Source organism: Talpa occidentalis, unplaced genomic scaffold (assembly GCF_014898055.3).
Source record: "Talpa occidentalis isolate TD23 unplaced genomic scaffold, MPIMG_talOcc4v2.1 talOcc4.10, whole genome shotgun sequence".
NCBI classification, from domain to species: domain Eukaryota; kingdom Metazoa; phylum Chordata; class Mammalia; order Eulipotyphla; family Talpidae; genus Talpa; species Talpa occidentalis.
The window spans coordinates 82,124,972-82,138,063 of NW_023600993.1; the positions used below are offsets into that span (position 1 = coordinate 82,124,972).

Sequence of the window (13,092 nt, forward strand, 5' to 3'; positions counted from 1 at the left end):
CCATTCTGACCCCAATCCTTCCCCTCCCGCCCCCCACCCCCCAAAAAGTGTCTCTGGTTCATAGTTTTTTGTTGATTTTGATTTTCACTTTCTTATATTCATTTTCCTGGTCCCTTATTTAAGTTTTCTAGATTCCTGCTATGAGTGAGACCATCCGGTATTTTTCTTTTTCTTTTTGGCTTATTTCGCTGAGCATGATCCCTTCCAGTGCCATCCATGTTGCTGCAAATTGCATGTGTTTATCTTTTTTGAATGCTGAGTAATATTCCATGGTATATATGTACCACATCTTCTTGATCCAGTCATCTATTTTTGGGCATTTGGGTTGTTTCCAAAGCTTAGCTATTGTAAACAGTGCTGCTATAAACATAGGAGTGCAGGTGCTCTTTGGAATTGATGTTTCTGTGTCCTTTGGGTAAATACCTAGGAGTGGAATTGCTGGATCATATGGAAGCTCTATGTTTAGTAGGTCCAGAAATCTCCACACAGCTCTCCATAGTGGTTGGACCAGTTTGCACTCCCACCAACAGCATGCACTTAATCTTAATGAGAGCTTTCCAAACATTGCCATGCCACAGTGCTGTCAACACTGCCCTATTCAAACAATATTATCTGCATACCTTTAACACTTGCACACAGAATTTTTCTGTGTTAAACACCATCCAGTGTAAGAGTTACAGTGTTTTAAACCTACTTATTAAAACACATAAAAATGTAACTTATTCTGATCAATATGCACAAGTGAGGCCTTGGCATCAAGTAAGATAGAAATTAGTAGCTTTGTTTTATCAACAATCCTCAGAAATAGGTAGATGGCATTAAATTATGAAGACTGATTTAGTAAACACAGCCCACAGTCTACTTCCTTGGCTGGGCAATATGTAACTCAGTAATAACCTCCCTTGTTGAAACAAACTGAGTTTTTCAGATTCACTCTTTTGTCATGTTAATGTTTATGTAGGTTTTATAGTAATATACAAATATATTGCAAGTAAATGGCTATAAATGTGCTAGGGACTAGATACAATATTTTAAATATAGGGTGTGCCCAGTTTTAGTTTGGAGGTTACTGGTCTAGACTAATATTTCTCAAACTCTGGGCAACCACCTTAGGAAGCTTTCTTCAAATGCAGATGCCTGAACCCTTACCTGCATCTGCCAAAGCTGAATCTCTTGCACTAGGGCCAAGCTCCCTTCTGATTCTGATGGACACCAGCATTTGAGAACCAATCTAGAATATAAAATTAGGAAGGCATTCAAAGTCCCACCTGAGTCCCAGCCTACCTTGTCCTTGTCTCTATCACCCCCATACATGGAACTGACATCCCCACAGAAGCATCTATTGTTTAGAGCATCTTGATCTGCTTGAAATTTGTGTTGTGTTCTACATTTCTAGATGGCTGTTTAAACACCTCTTTTACTTTAATTTGTAGGCCCAAGAAGCTAGCATTAAAATCTTTCAAACAATACTGGTTCGTCTTTAAAGATACATCTATAACCTACTTTAAAAATAAGGAACTTGAACAAGGAGAACCAGTAGACAAACTAAATCTTAGAGGTAAGATTAGAGGTAAGGTAAGACAGCTTTCTGTGGCTTGTCATGACCTAGTAAGTGAATGAAAGCCTCCTGCCTATGGAAACAAGGTTTACTTCAGAGGAATCTCTGTGTCGCTGGCTTCAAAATGGCGGCTTTCCTGCAGCTTCTCTTCCCTGGGGACTTGGAATGCAGTCCAGTAAGTGTGGTTATTTCCATTCTGCTGTCCCTTCTTCCCCATTGTATCCAAGTTTATGAAGTGGGGGTAATTGACATCATAAGTATAGTACATGCAGCACTGTATGATCCTGAAAAGCTTTCTGGATTCCAGAAGTGATATTTGATTCTTGTTGCTTAACTGCCTATTCTAATTTCTCAAATTGACTGCAGAGATTCTAGTCTATTGATGAAATATTTAATTAACCAGTGCCCCAAGTCCTTCTGCTTTGGTTTATTTTAAAACTCCTATTCCGTGTCATTCTTATGAGTTAGAATAGCCAAATCAACCTGAGAAGTATATTCAATTGATGCTGTATTTTTTTAAAATCATAAAAGAAAATGTTCTTCTTTATGCATGTTAATTCACCAGTCTTATTTGGTTATCCTTTAATTATTGTTATCAGTTTGCTCCTCTTTTTCAGAAAAGAACCGAATCTAAGGTCTTTGTTAGACACACACCTGAAATGTATGTACTGTATCCTCAGAACTGTTTTGCCCCTGCCTTTTATCATTCAGGCTGTGAAGTTGTGCCAGATGTAAATGTATCAGGGAGAAAATTTGGAATCAAATTACTAATCCCTGTTGCCGATGGAATGAATGAAGTGCATCTGAGATGTGACCATGTAAGTAAAACCACAAAAATGTTGTCACTGCCCCTTTGTGGAGGACAAAACAACTGAGCTGCTTTCATAAATCAAAACACTAATGTATCAATTATCTCTTGCTTCGTAACAACCATGAAATCGTGTTGACATATATAAATAAACATTCGTTTCTGAAACATATGCAGGTAGACTGGGGGTTGGGTCATTGGGCTGGATGGAAAGATCTGCTTTGGCAGGCCTGGCAGGCTTGGCTTCTTGCTGCAGGTTGAGTTCATGTGTTTATTCTGGGCCCCAGGCTGCGTGCTCAGGGAGGATCTGCAATCTGCCATCACAGGAGGCAACTGCAGACATGTGAGCCTTCCTCAGGCTTAGCTTGCAGTGGGTACCCCATCATTCCCACCCATGTTCTATTAGCCAAATCAAGTCTCATGGCTGGGCCCAAAGTCTAGCAGCAGGAAATTACACTCTGGCTCTGACGGGAGGGGCTGTAAAATTACATGCAAAGGGTGCCGATACCAGAGGGTGAAGCTGGAGGCAGGAATTCAGGGTACCACACCTACTGTTGGACTGAAGAATCCCACACTTCAACTGTACACCCTCAACTTCTGGGAGCACGCCTCTTCACTCCCTGGGGTGGAAAATGAGCAAAGGGATTAAAGAATAGAAGTCAGCACTGTGGCTCAGATCACATCAGTGGACTTTGTCTTCACTACGGATATCTGGCCAGGGTAGAAATACTATGGGAATCAATTAATGATCATTGCCTCAATTTCCTTTTGTCATAGCGATCAGATGTGATATGAAAATGGAAATGTGTATTAAGGACGACTGCCTGGTAGTTTGGGTTTTCATTTGTCCATGTGCATGACACTCCTGTGTGTCCTCAGCTCATCTTTACATATAAAGTTCCTAGTGCATAATTTATCAAAGCTCATGTCCCCATCCTCTAGTACCTTAGCATCTAGAAACTCAACACAGGACTCAACAGCTTCTGTTGGGTGTTAAGTTAGGTGATTAACCGCCACTCAGAACACGTGCCTTATGCCATTTTCCTTGTTTGGAAAGCGATAGTTTTATATTTCAGAGCCGAAAGCTCAAGTTCAATGCCTAGCAGGGTAGCTTTGCATTTGAAATTGCTTCTGAATCCTCTGATGTTTGCTACAGGAGAATCAATATGCCCAGTGGATGGCTGCCTGCATCCTGGCATCGAAGGGCAAAACCATGGCAGACAGCTCCTACCAGCCAGAGGTCGTCAACATCCTCTCATTTCTAAAAATGAAAAACCGCAGCTCAACATGTCAGGTAGCCTCCAGTCTCGAAAACCTGGACATGAACCCAGAAAGTTTTGTGTCACCTCGGTGTGCAAAAAAATACAAGTCTAAACAGGTACCGTTGATCTTGTTGGGACCATTGATTATAGTGAAATCCATATTTTCTAAAATAAAATGAGGAATTAAAATATTGCAGATGCCATGAGAAATCAGCAGAGAGGGAGATTTTATGATGGTTGGGTATTAAATATATTAAGAAGTTAATGTTAATTTTGTTAAAGGTAAATATACTGCTAACTGAACTTGCCAATATCCCCAGATTTAATATAATTAAAAATAATTTTAACTATGCTTCTGTAGAGTGGTTAAAAGTCACAGAGATGAACTGATTCAAGTAGAACCATTGTCCCTGGACACTGCATGGACCCCCAAATGAGAAACCCATCTGAGTGAACCTTAAAAACTTAGGTTGATCTTGTTTTTGCTTCTCCCCAGTGACTTACATGTCTTGTAGAAAGACAGAATGAATGAATGGTCTTTATAGAGCTACAGTTGGGTCTTGCATTTGTTTTTCTTATTGGAAATCTGAGCTAACAGGATCAGAGAGCAGTAAGCATGTACTAAGGAGAGTTTGACATCCTCCCCTTCTGCTTAGCTGGCAACCCGGATTCTGGAAGCCCACCAGAATGTGGTCGATATGCCCCTGGTGGAAGCTAAGCTGCGGTTCATCCAGGCATGGCAGTCTCTACCTGAATTCGGCCTCACCTACTACCTTGTCAGGTGAGTACAGTTTTCACCTGTGTCTCTCACATTCCAGTCAGTGTTAAGTGCTCTTCTGGGAGCCCAGCGGCTTCTCATAGTCTCAAATAAACTCTTCTCAGTTTAGAATACTGCCCTGTCACAAATGTCCCAAACATGTTTGTGCTTAAAAATCTCCTATAGGTCTGGTCAAAGTGCTAAGACCTATGAAACCTAGCTGCCGGAGGGAAAGGAAATTTTCAAGGGAGATTTGGTTCTTTAAGGACAACACCATTTGCAAAACCAAAGGAAGAAATCACATAATGATTTTATGAACTCTGTCCCCTCCCTTCATATCAACTTCCTCCCACTTGTGGATCTCATACCATGTCTCATGGTATGGCTCTACAGAATGTCTAGGATTTTCTAGGCAGAGAAGTCTCAACAAACCCTGTGCCTTATTTTCACACAGTCTTCTCAGGAAGTGAGCTCATTCTCATGGTCTCTGAAGATTTCTGGGCCCAAAATAAAACCAGGGGTGCCAGAGTAGCTGCTTGGGGCCAGTTCCTCCTCCAGCCCCCAACCTCTGTGAACTCTTTGGCTTCTCTGCAAAGCTTTTTTGGCTTCTTGAACTCTTCCTTTGGAGGTCAGCTGCTGGATGCTGTTTCTTTCTTCTTTAGAGGTCAGGAACAATGCAAGAATCTAGCGAGTGAGCCCAAGCCTCAGAGAGTTCTGAGCCGTTGTCTGCCCTGCCTTATATCCTCTTTCAGGGACCCACACCTACAAATCTGACTGGATGGGTTTCAAGCCTGTAGCTGATTGGACCATAGCACCAACCAGCTCATAGCCCACACCTGATTGGTCCATTCTACGACCCAGGCACCAAATCCATGGGCTCCTCTACTGCCTGCAGCTGGAGGGAGCCACAGCATTGGCGCGACCCTGTGGGGCCCCATGCTCCTCTCTCTAGCCAGAACCAGGGGCTGCCTGCCCTGAGACACTGTGGGACGGAAACCACTGCTGCCCGCCATCACTACTGGCCTCTGTCTCCAGCCTGAGCCCCAGTGGGGCCACTGGTGGGAGACAGGAAAATGCCCACCATCCACTAACACTTGCACTCCTCGTAAGCAATGCTCTGGGGCCTGGTGCTTGGAAGAGGGGATGCCCACAGTCAGCAACTCTGGTGCCCACAGTTTCAAAGGGACTTCTAGGTGGCCCATCTACTACCACCTTCTGTTTTACAGGTGACAACACTAAGATGCAGAAAAATGACACCAGGGACTTCTCCACATTCACCTCCTGGTCAGGAGCACACCTTGGCATGAACCCAGGGTCCTCACTCATTATCCCCAGCATGATGGCTCTGCCCTCTATATAAAATCATTCCCTAGAACTTGTCCACAGCAGACTTGTAAATTGACTCACATTTTTTTGTGTTCAAAAAGGAAGATTGATATTTAAGGGTAATCTGTTTAACCCTACAGTTAGAGAAGTATCCACTCCACTCTCTCATTTTATACTTGGCATTTGGAAGGTTGGCTTGTATTTTAAAGAGTTGACTTACAGCAAGGAACAATTTTTATTTGTTTTCCTGGTTCTTTCCACAGACCTAGCTTCTCCTACCCCCTCTAGCAGGGCATCTCAGCAAACTTTTCTGATCACCAGAGCATCTCATTTAAAATATGCCCCAATGTGTGTTCTAAACAGGCAACTCCTTCTGCTGTACTCACCCCAAGTAAAGAGGGAAGGTGAACAAAGCTGTGCTGTATATGCATTCCTCTGTGTGTGTGTGCATGTGTACACTTAACCATGAAGTCAGCCCCTCATCATGGAAAGAACATGGACACTTAAGTGAAGCAGGCCCAGCTTCCACCCCCCTCTGCAATCTCCTTGCTTGTGATGTTGGCCACCTTCATTAACCTCAGCTTCTGCTTTTGTGCAATGGGCATTCTCAACCTGCCTTGTAGGGAGAATTCAGGGAAGCAGGGCAGGTAAAGTACCTGATAAATTGTGAGGCATGGTGGCCCTGAAGAATGTCTGAAGATAGTCACTTCTTTACCTTACTTCCCTTCTTTCCAGCTGTCACCTCCCTCCACTCCTAGCTCTCCTCCAGCATCTGTTCATGGAGGTGGGGTTTGATGACAACCACCCCCAATTTAATGAAAACCGGCCTTTTCTAAGGTCACTCAGAAACAAGGGCTGGAGCAACCCTGGTCAGATGGCAGCCAGAAGCCAGTCACACCTGCCTCAGGCAAGTCCTAGCAGGAAGAAAAAGAAGTTCTGGCTTTTGCATTGTCTGTGTCTTTTGCCTACAGCACTTTCCCCCCAGATTGTGCACAGCTGCTCCCACAGACATCAGTTCTTCAATCCAGTACCACCTTCTCACCGAGACCTCCCCTGAGTCCCTATTGAAAATTGTAACAGGGCCTCCCTGGTGGTGCAAGGGATTAAGACGCAGCCTGTGAAGCTGTCCACAGCGTCTGCAGCACAAGTTCGATCCCCGGCAGACCAGGGAGCAACCCACATGGCTCAGCAGATCTCTCCTGACTCCCCTCAGCAGCGTATTTCCATCAATCTGCCTGTTCTGTTCCCCACTCTGTCTCCGGTGAATCCTTTCACCCCCCACACCTCTGGCCTGTACACCAGCTCTTGTATGCATACAATAAAAATAAATCTTAAAAAAAAGAAAATTGTAACACTCTCACTACCTTTAATCCCTATCTCACTTCTTTGCTTTCTTTTCTTTCAAGACTTTATCTTGTACATATATTTCACTTATTCGTCACCCTTGCTCCCCCCAAGAGAACATAAGGGCCACGAAGTCAGGAATTTTCTGTTCTCTGTAGGTCGCTGCACGTATCCACAGTGTCTGGCATATGCAGTTGGTGCTAATTTTGAGTGAATGGATTAAAGCCCCTCTTATTTTGCTTTCCTCTGACAGTAGTCTCTCTTAAGATAGTCCTAGTTCTCTCCACTCTTCATATTCTCTCTACCACAATAGAAATGCCCTTCTTAGAGAGTTAATGCGTCACCGTCCATTACTTGAAAACAATTTAGACATGTTGATATTTGCAGCCAGCTGAGACACAAAAGGATGTGGCTAAGTAGACTGTGGAGCACAGCTAGGGGTGCTTGGATGGTGGGTGGGGTGTGGTAACATACAGCAGAAAGGATACAAGCCTATCCTTCTGAATTATACACAATGTTGTAAACCAACGTTACTGCAATGAAACGAATACAGTTTTTAAAAATGCTGATATTATCCTTAAGTTGTTAATGAATGAAAGTGAAGCAGTTACTTCTTTTAATTAGTTTTGTTCTTTTTTCAGATTTAGAGGAAGCAAGAAAGATGACATTCTGGGAGTTTCATATAACAGGTTGATAAGAATCGACATAGCCACTGGGATTCCAGTTACAACATGGAGATTCGCAAACATGAAACAGTGGAATGTAAATTGGGAAATCGGGCAGGTAAAGTGAAAGTTTGGGGTATTTGGTGTTGAGACTGTAAATGTGTGTTTCCTAGAATTGCTGATTATTCTGATTTTTAAAAGGTGTTCTTATCTTCAGGATTAAAAAACTCCAGCATGTGGTAATTGTTGAAATAAGTAGATAGAGTTCTGGGTACTTTCCTAACAAGTTCAGGCCAAATGCTTCTGAATTAGCACAAGTCAGCTCAGTCTTCATACAGACTTTCCCTAAAGACAGACTGAAATTGCTGAGCTGTTTGACTCATGTCCTTCAATTCAGCATAGGATGGTATAAAATTTAAGCTGGTAATTATGCGGCAGAAACTAGCTGAGATGGAACTTCTGTCTGGGCCCAGGGGAACAGCCCCCACCCTTCTAGGTTCTTAGGTTGGACAAGCGAGCAAAAATCAACATCCGAGAGATTAGTAGGAGAAAAGATTCATTACATAGGTAATTACATTCATGACCAATAAACGGGACAAACCTGGGTTTACATCCTGGCTGAGGAATGGGATAGGGGTGGGGCATCAAGGAGAAAGTAGAGGGTCTCACATGATGAGGAAGGTCTGACGTCATACGACAAAACTTTGCTTCTAGATGTTTGCCCTGCCTTTAGATCGAGGTATCCAATAAAAAGGTTATTTCTGGAGATGTCCCTAAATCTAGGTAATCAGCATTCTGTAAGGTTATGGTAACAGTGTCTTCTGAGGCTCCAAAGGCTTCCACTAACATTTAGTTTCACCTACTAAGGTGACACGTATTGGAAAAAGCCAACTCTAGAATCTTGGGAAAAGCCTATCTGAACGTTTGAACTCATCTTACACTGTCATACAAACTAAACCCCAAAAAGACCTCAGCTGAATGGCCACCAGGAGATGTGTTGTTGTAGATTCAGAGGCTCCGCTGCCTCCCTGGAGAGCATTCCAGGCCCCAAAGGGCACTATCACCAGAGAGACAAGTGCACATGCACAGGGAGGACTATGAAAAACTTATCCTCTCGGGTTTTGGGGCCCTCAAATCCCCAGCACCATCTCCACTGGAGGAACCAAGGTCAGGTGAGGCCATATCCTCGGAAATCCTTGGTGATGCTGCAGACCTCAGCCTCCTGCTGATTTACCTCCTTCTGCTGGTGCTGACTCAGGATCTCTCTGCCCTCATGCCTGTGGCAGTCTCTCCCTGCACAAAGCCACCTGCCGAGAGGCTCTGACTTTTTTTTTAATATATTTTTTTATCATTGTTCATTTTTTTTACATCATTTTTCATTTTTGTACAGGTATGCATTTTCATCTTGGTTATAGTCCCCGTAAAATTCCCACCATCTTGTTTTGATCCTATTCCCTTCTCCCTCCCCGTAGTGTATTTATAGTTGCTTGTCAATTTTGATTTTTACTTTATTATAATTAGTCTTTTTCCTGATCCCTTATTTGGGTTTTCTAAATTCCTGCTATGAGTGAGACCATCTGATATTTTTCTTTTTCTTTCTGGCTTTTTTCGCTGAGCATGATCCCTGTGCTGTTAACTCTCTCAGGTCTTATTTGTGCAATGAAGATCTGAGATGAAAAGACCTCTAAGGCAGTGGCTTTCAAACCTTATTGCATATTTTGATCACCTGGGAGCTTTAAAACTCCACGGCCCAGGCCAGTTAAGTCTGAATCTCTGGGAGAAAAAGCTGGACATCAGTCATTTCTAAAGATCCCAGGTGATTCCCAAGTACAGCCAAGGCTGAGGACGAGTAATGCCTGTTTTTCCGAGCACTCAGCATTCATGACTTTTGGCTGGGAAGGGTTGCTGGGCCATGGCTGGAGGAAAATTCAGAGGGCCCCTTTTACTGTCTTTAAAAATCTGCAAAGCATCCTGTCCCTCCAAACAAGGGGTACTTAGGTCTTTCATATAAACTAGAGGCAGACAGACAGAAAATATGTTTTGGGAGTTAGAATGTTTTGACAATGTGCCGCAAAATGACACCACAAGAGGGCGCAAGGAGAGCAAGGCAGTGTTTTGTGACTATTAAATGGAGATGGTGAGTTTTCATGCAGTTTTGGGGGAAAATCCACCTGTCAGCTGCCTCAGCTCTGGAGCCCATTTCCAGCAAAGCAGACTCTTTCTCATCTTCCCTTGCCAGAGTTATTTAACCTGACCCGTGTCTGCCTCTTCCAGGTGGCCATCGAGTTTGACCAGAATGTCTCCATTGCGTTCACCTGCCTGAGTGCAGACTGCAAGGTCGTGCATGAATACATTGGTGGCTACATTTTCTTGTCCACCCGCTCCAAGGGCCAGAATGAAACGCTGGATGAGGAGCTCTTCCACAAGTTGACTGGTGGCCAGGAATGAAGCAAAGCAGGCCTGCTGGGCCTACACGGAGTGCGAGTCGAAGGCAGTGGCTGGCAATGCAGCATTTAGATTCCAAACTGGCAGACAACTGTATTCACCAGTTCCCCAGGATCCTTCCCTCATTTCAAACTTGCTGCCTGGCATATCCCTTTCCTTACTTTGGCCTGCGCTGCCAGTGGTGGAAGGGGCCTCAGTTGCCTTTTCTGTAAAATGGGTGGGCAGAGGAAGGAGTATGCGTTAAGATTGCTGTGGGGCCTAGCAGACAGCCAGCAACTGCGACTTGCAGGACCGACCAAGTGTCTGGCCGGAAGTCATCTGTGTGCTTATCAGCTTCCTTCCTGTCCGTGGAGAGGCTAGACAGGTCAGAAGCACACATAGCAAGGATAGATCTTACTCCACAATCTCAGGTATGAAAAGAAATCTGTTTTTCTTAACAGAATTGCTTTTTAGCACCCATCCTATGAAAAGGGTAGAGGAATCTTCACACACATTTTTTTTATGTAGAGGTTGCCGTCTGGGGGTTAGAGTAGGGAGAGGATGGTAACCTAGGACCTGTTGATGACAAGGGGTCAGAGCTTGGGCCCTCAGTGTCATGAGTGGCATGTGCTGCTGCTGTGACCATTGATTGACCCATCTGGTCTTGGGGGTTGGTGCCCTGTGGTTACTGCTGCCACCCTCACATCTGTCCCATTCCTGGGGATCCTTCAGTACCTTTATATCTTCCTTGAAAGCATGAGTACAGGGAAATTCATTCCTTGACTCAGCTCCATGTCTCAACTGCTTTTACTTTGGGGTTAGACTCAGGGATGAGCACAGTTCTCTCTGTTCATAAAAACTACCTCCCAGGATCAAGGCTTCCAGTGAGGTCTCCACCCCAACTGTGCAGGGAGAGAAGCACGGGATATAGAGCAAATCTATTTTCAAAGGCCACCAAGTTCAAGGGATGAAGGCTTCCCCACTGGTGTCTAGCTATGGCTTATTTGGGGGAGGTAGGAAAAACTTGCTCTTATCCCTAATATGTATTTTCCCAGATTTGGTGTCTGTTTACATGACTCCTGGCCTCTCCTCTAAAGGCCTTTGGTTTTGTAAGTCAAAAGCCAATATTAGGTTTTTTCTTCTGCTTTTTGCTTTTTGCCTTGAGGCATGAGTGTGGGCCAATGAATAGCTGACTCAGCTGTCATTTTCTGTTTGGGTTTATCAGCATAAGAAGAGTGGGTTTTGAGAAGGTAAAAAGCAATACTAGGGTAGAGGGAAATATCAGATTGTATTTCATTATGTTTTTATAAATGTGCTGTCGTTCAAAGGATATCCTTTGTGTTGCAAGGATAAGGCAGAGGCTGTTTCCATTTTGATGTTCTTTTAGGAAGCAAACTGTAGGGACTTGAGTGGACCACAGATGCCTACAAATATCAGCTGTTGCTTTATTTTTCCAACAAAGCCATTTGGGAAGGGCGATTTCCACAATTCCAGGGGATATGTGGAGATAGCCTTGCCTGGGGACCCACTAGACCCCAAACCAGAAGTTGTTGCTAGAAATTCTTCCTTTAGTCTCTGCTTAGAGGTGAATCTTGATGAACACCCCCAGGCACCAGCTAAACTTCTGAGGCCTCACTCAAAGCACAAAAGTGCCTTAGATACTTGGGAAATCTGATCCTAGTCAAAAAGTACTTAGTTTGAAAGGTTTTCTATAGAAACTAGTACTAAGTGTACTGCGTTAAACTTGGTGTTGGTCATTTCTGTATAATCGTGGGCTCTGTTATTTTACAACCTAGTAAATCAGGCCCTACATGAAAATAGTACTCCTTAATGTCACATTTTACCTGTCCATGACCGAGTGCAACTCTGCAGAATTTTCCAAAGCTCAGTTCCTCATCCTTAGCTTTTCATAGTTGTCAGATATTTCCATGAAAATATTCCAAGGAGCCGGCTGGTTTTAACCAGATTTTCAATGGAGCATTTCTTCTATAACTATACAGCCACTTCCCAAGAGAATAAGCAAATGCACCATGTCGCTTTAATGCTGTTATTCCAGAAAGCAACTTAAGGACTTTTGCTTTGGGTGCAAAAGGTCATCTGACTACTATAATGAAATTTTAAATTACTAAGTGCCATTTGCTTTCTTAGCTATGCTACATGGGAAATTTACATTTTTTATTATTTTATATGACTTAATTAAAAGGTTTATATGGATTTGAGTACTGCCTACTTGTGTCCTCTTCCATCTACTTGTCTAAAAAGGTGAACATTTTTCCATTATAAAAAAGGAGGCAGATTTTAGGTTTAACATGTGCTTCTCCCCTTGATTCTGAGATTCCAGCTCATTCTCCCCGGTGAGATTGACTTGGAAACTTCACTTAAGTGTTGTTTTCAATTCCTTTCTCATTAATGGTCACTAGATTTCCTAACACAACTGGTCTTGTGAACTCTTTTGTCCCTTTTCAAATCTACCTTTTGGAGAAAAAGCACCGAAGAGCAAAGAAATATCCAGAAGCAGAGGATTAGCAGAAGGCCTCTGATCTGATGTGAATGCAGAAGGCCACTTCTTTGATTTATGTGAGATGCTCCATAATGGGTATTTTGGATCAGCTGTTTATAATTATCCCTTTGTGTAATTCTCAAATCAACCCATAGGGGGCAGAAACTGCTTGATTTCTCATTACACACAGAAGAAACCATTCAATAGGTGAAGTAACTTGCCCAACACAATGAAATACTATTCAGCAATAAGAAAAGATAAACTCATGCCATTCACAGCAATGTGAATGGAGCTAGAAGGAATTATGCTCAGTGAAATAAGCTGGAAGGAAAAAGAAAAATATCGAATGGTTTCACTTATAGCAGGAATAGAGGGGGACCAAATAAGACATCAGTGTAAAAAAATAGGAACAGTACAAAACACAACAAAGCAAAAACAGACAATTACA

The 13,092-nt window shown here is 43.2% G+C and overlaps 1 protein-coding gene across 2 annotated transcripts in view; it reads left to right on the forward strand.

Moving 5' to 3' along the window:
- FERMT1 (FERM domain containing kindlin 1) overlaps positions 1 to 12,300 on the forward strand; it is a 35,062-nt gene extending 22,762 nt beyond the window's left edge. For both annotated transcript variants that reach the window (XM_037521086.1, XM_037521085.1), the window contains exons 10-15: positions 1,434 to 1,558; positions 2,270 to 2,376; positions 3,523 to 3,744; positions 4,285 to 4,409; positions 7,697 to 7,838; positions 9,995 to 12,300. In XM_037521086.1, the coding sequence (XP_037376983.1) occupies positions 1,434 to 1,558; positions 2,270 to 2,376; positions 3,523 to 3,744; positions 4,285 to 4,409; positions 7,697 to 7,838; positions 9,995 to 10,168 (895 nt within the window). In that variant the 3' untranslated portion in view covers positions 10,169 to 12,300. The remainder of the gene's footprint in view (positions 1 to 1,433; positions 1,559 to 2,269; positions 2,377 to 3,522; positions 3,745 to 4,284; positions 4,410 to 7,696; positions 7,839 to 9,994) is intronic.
- Positions 12,301 to 13,092: the final 792 nt, after the last annotated feature.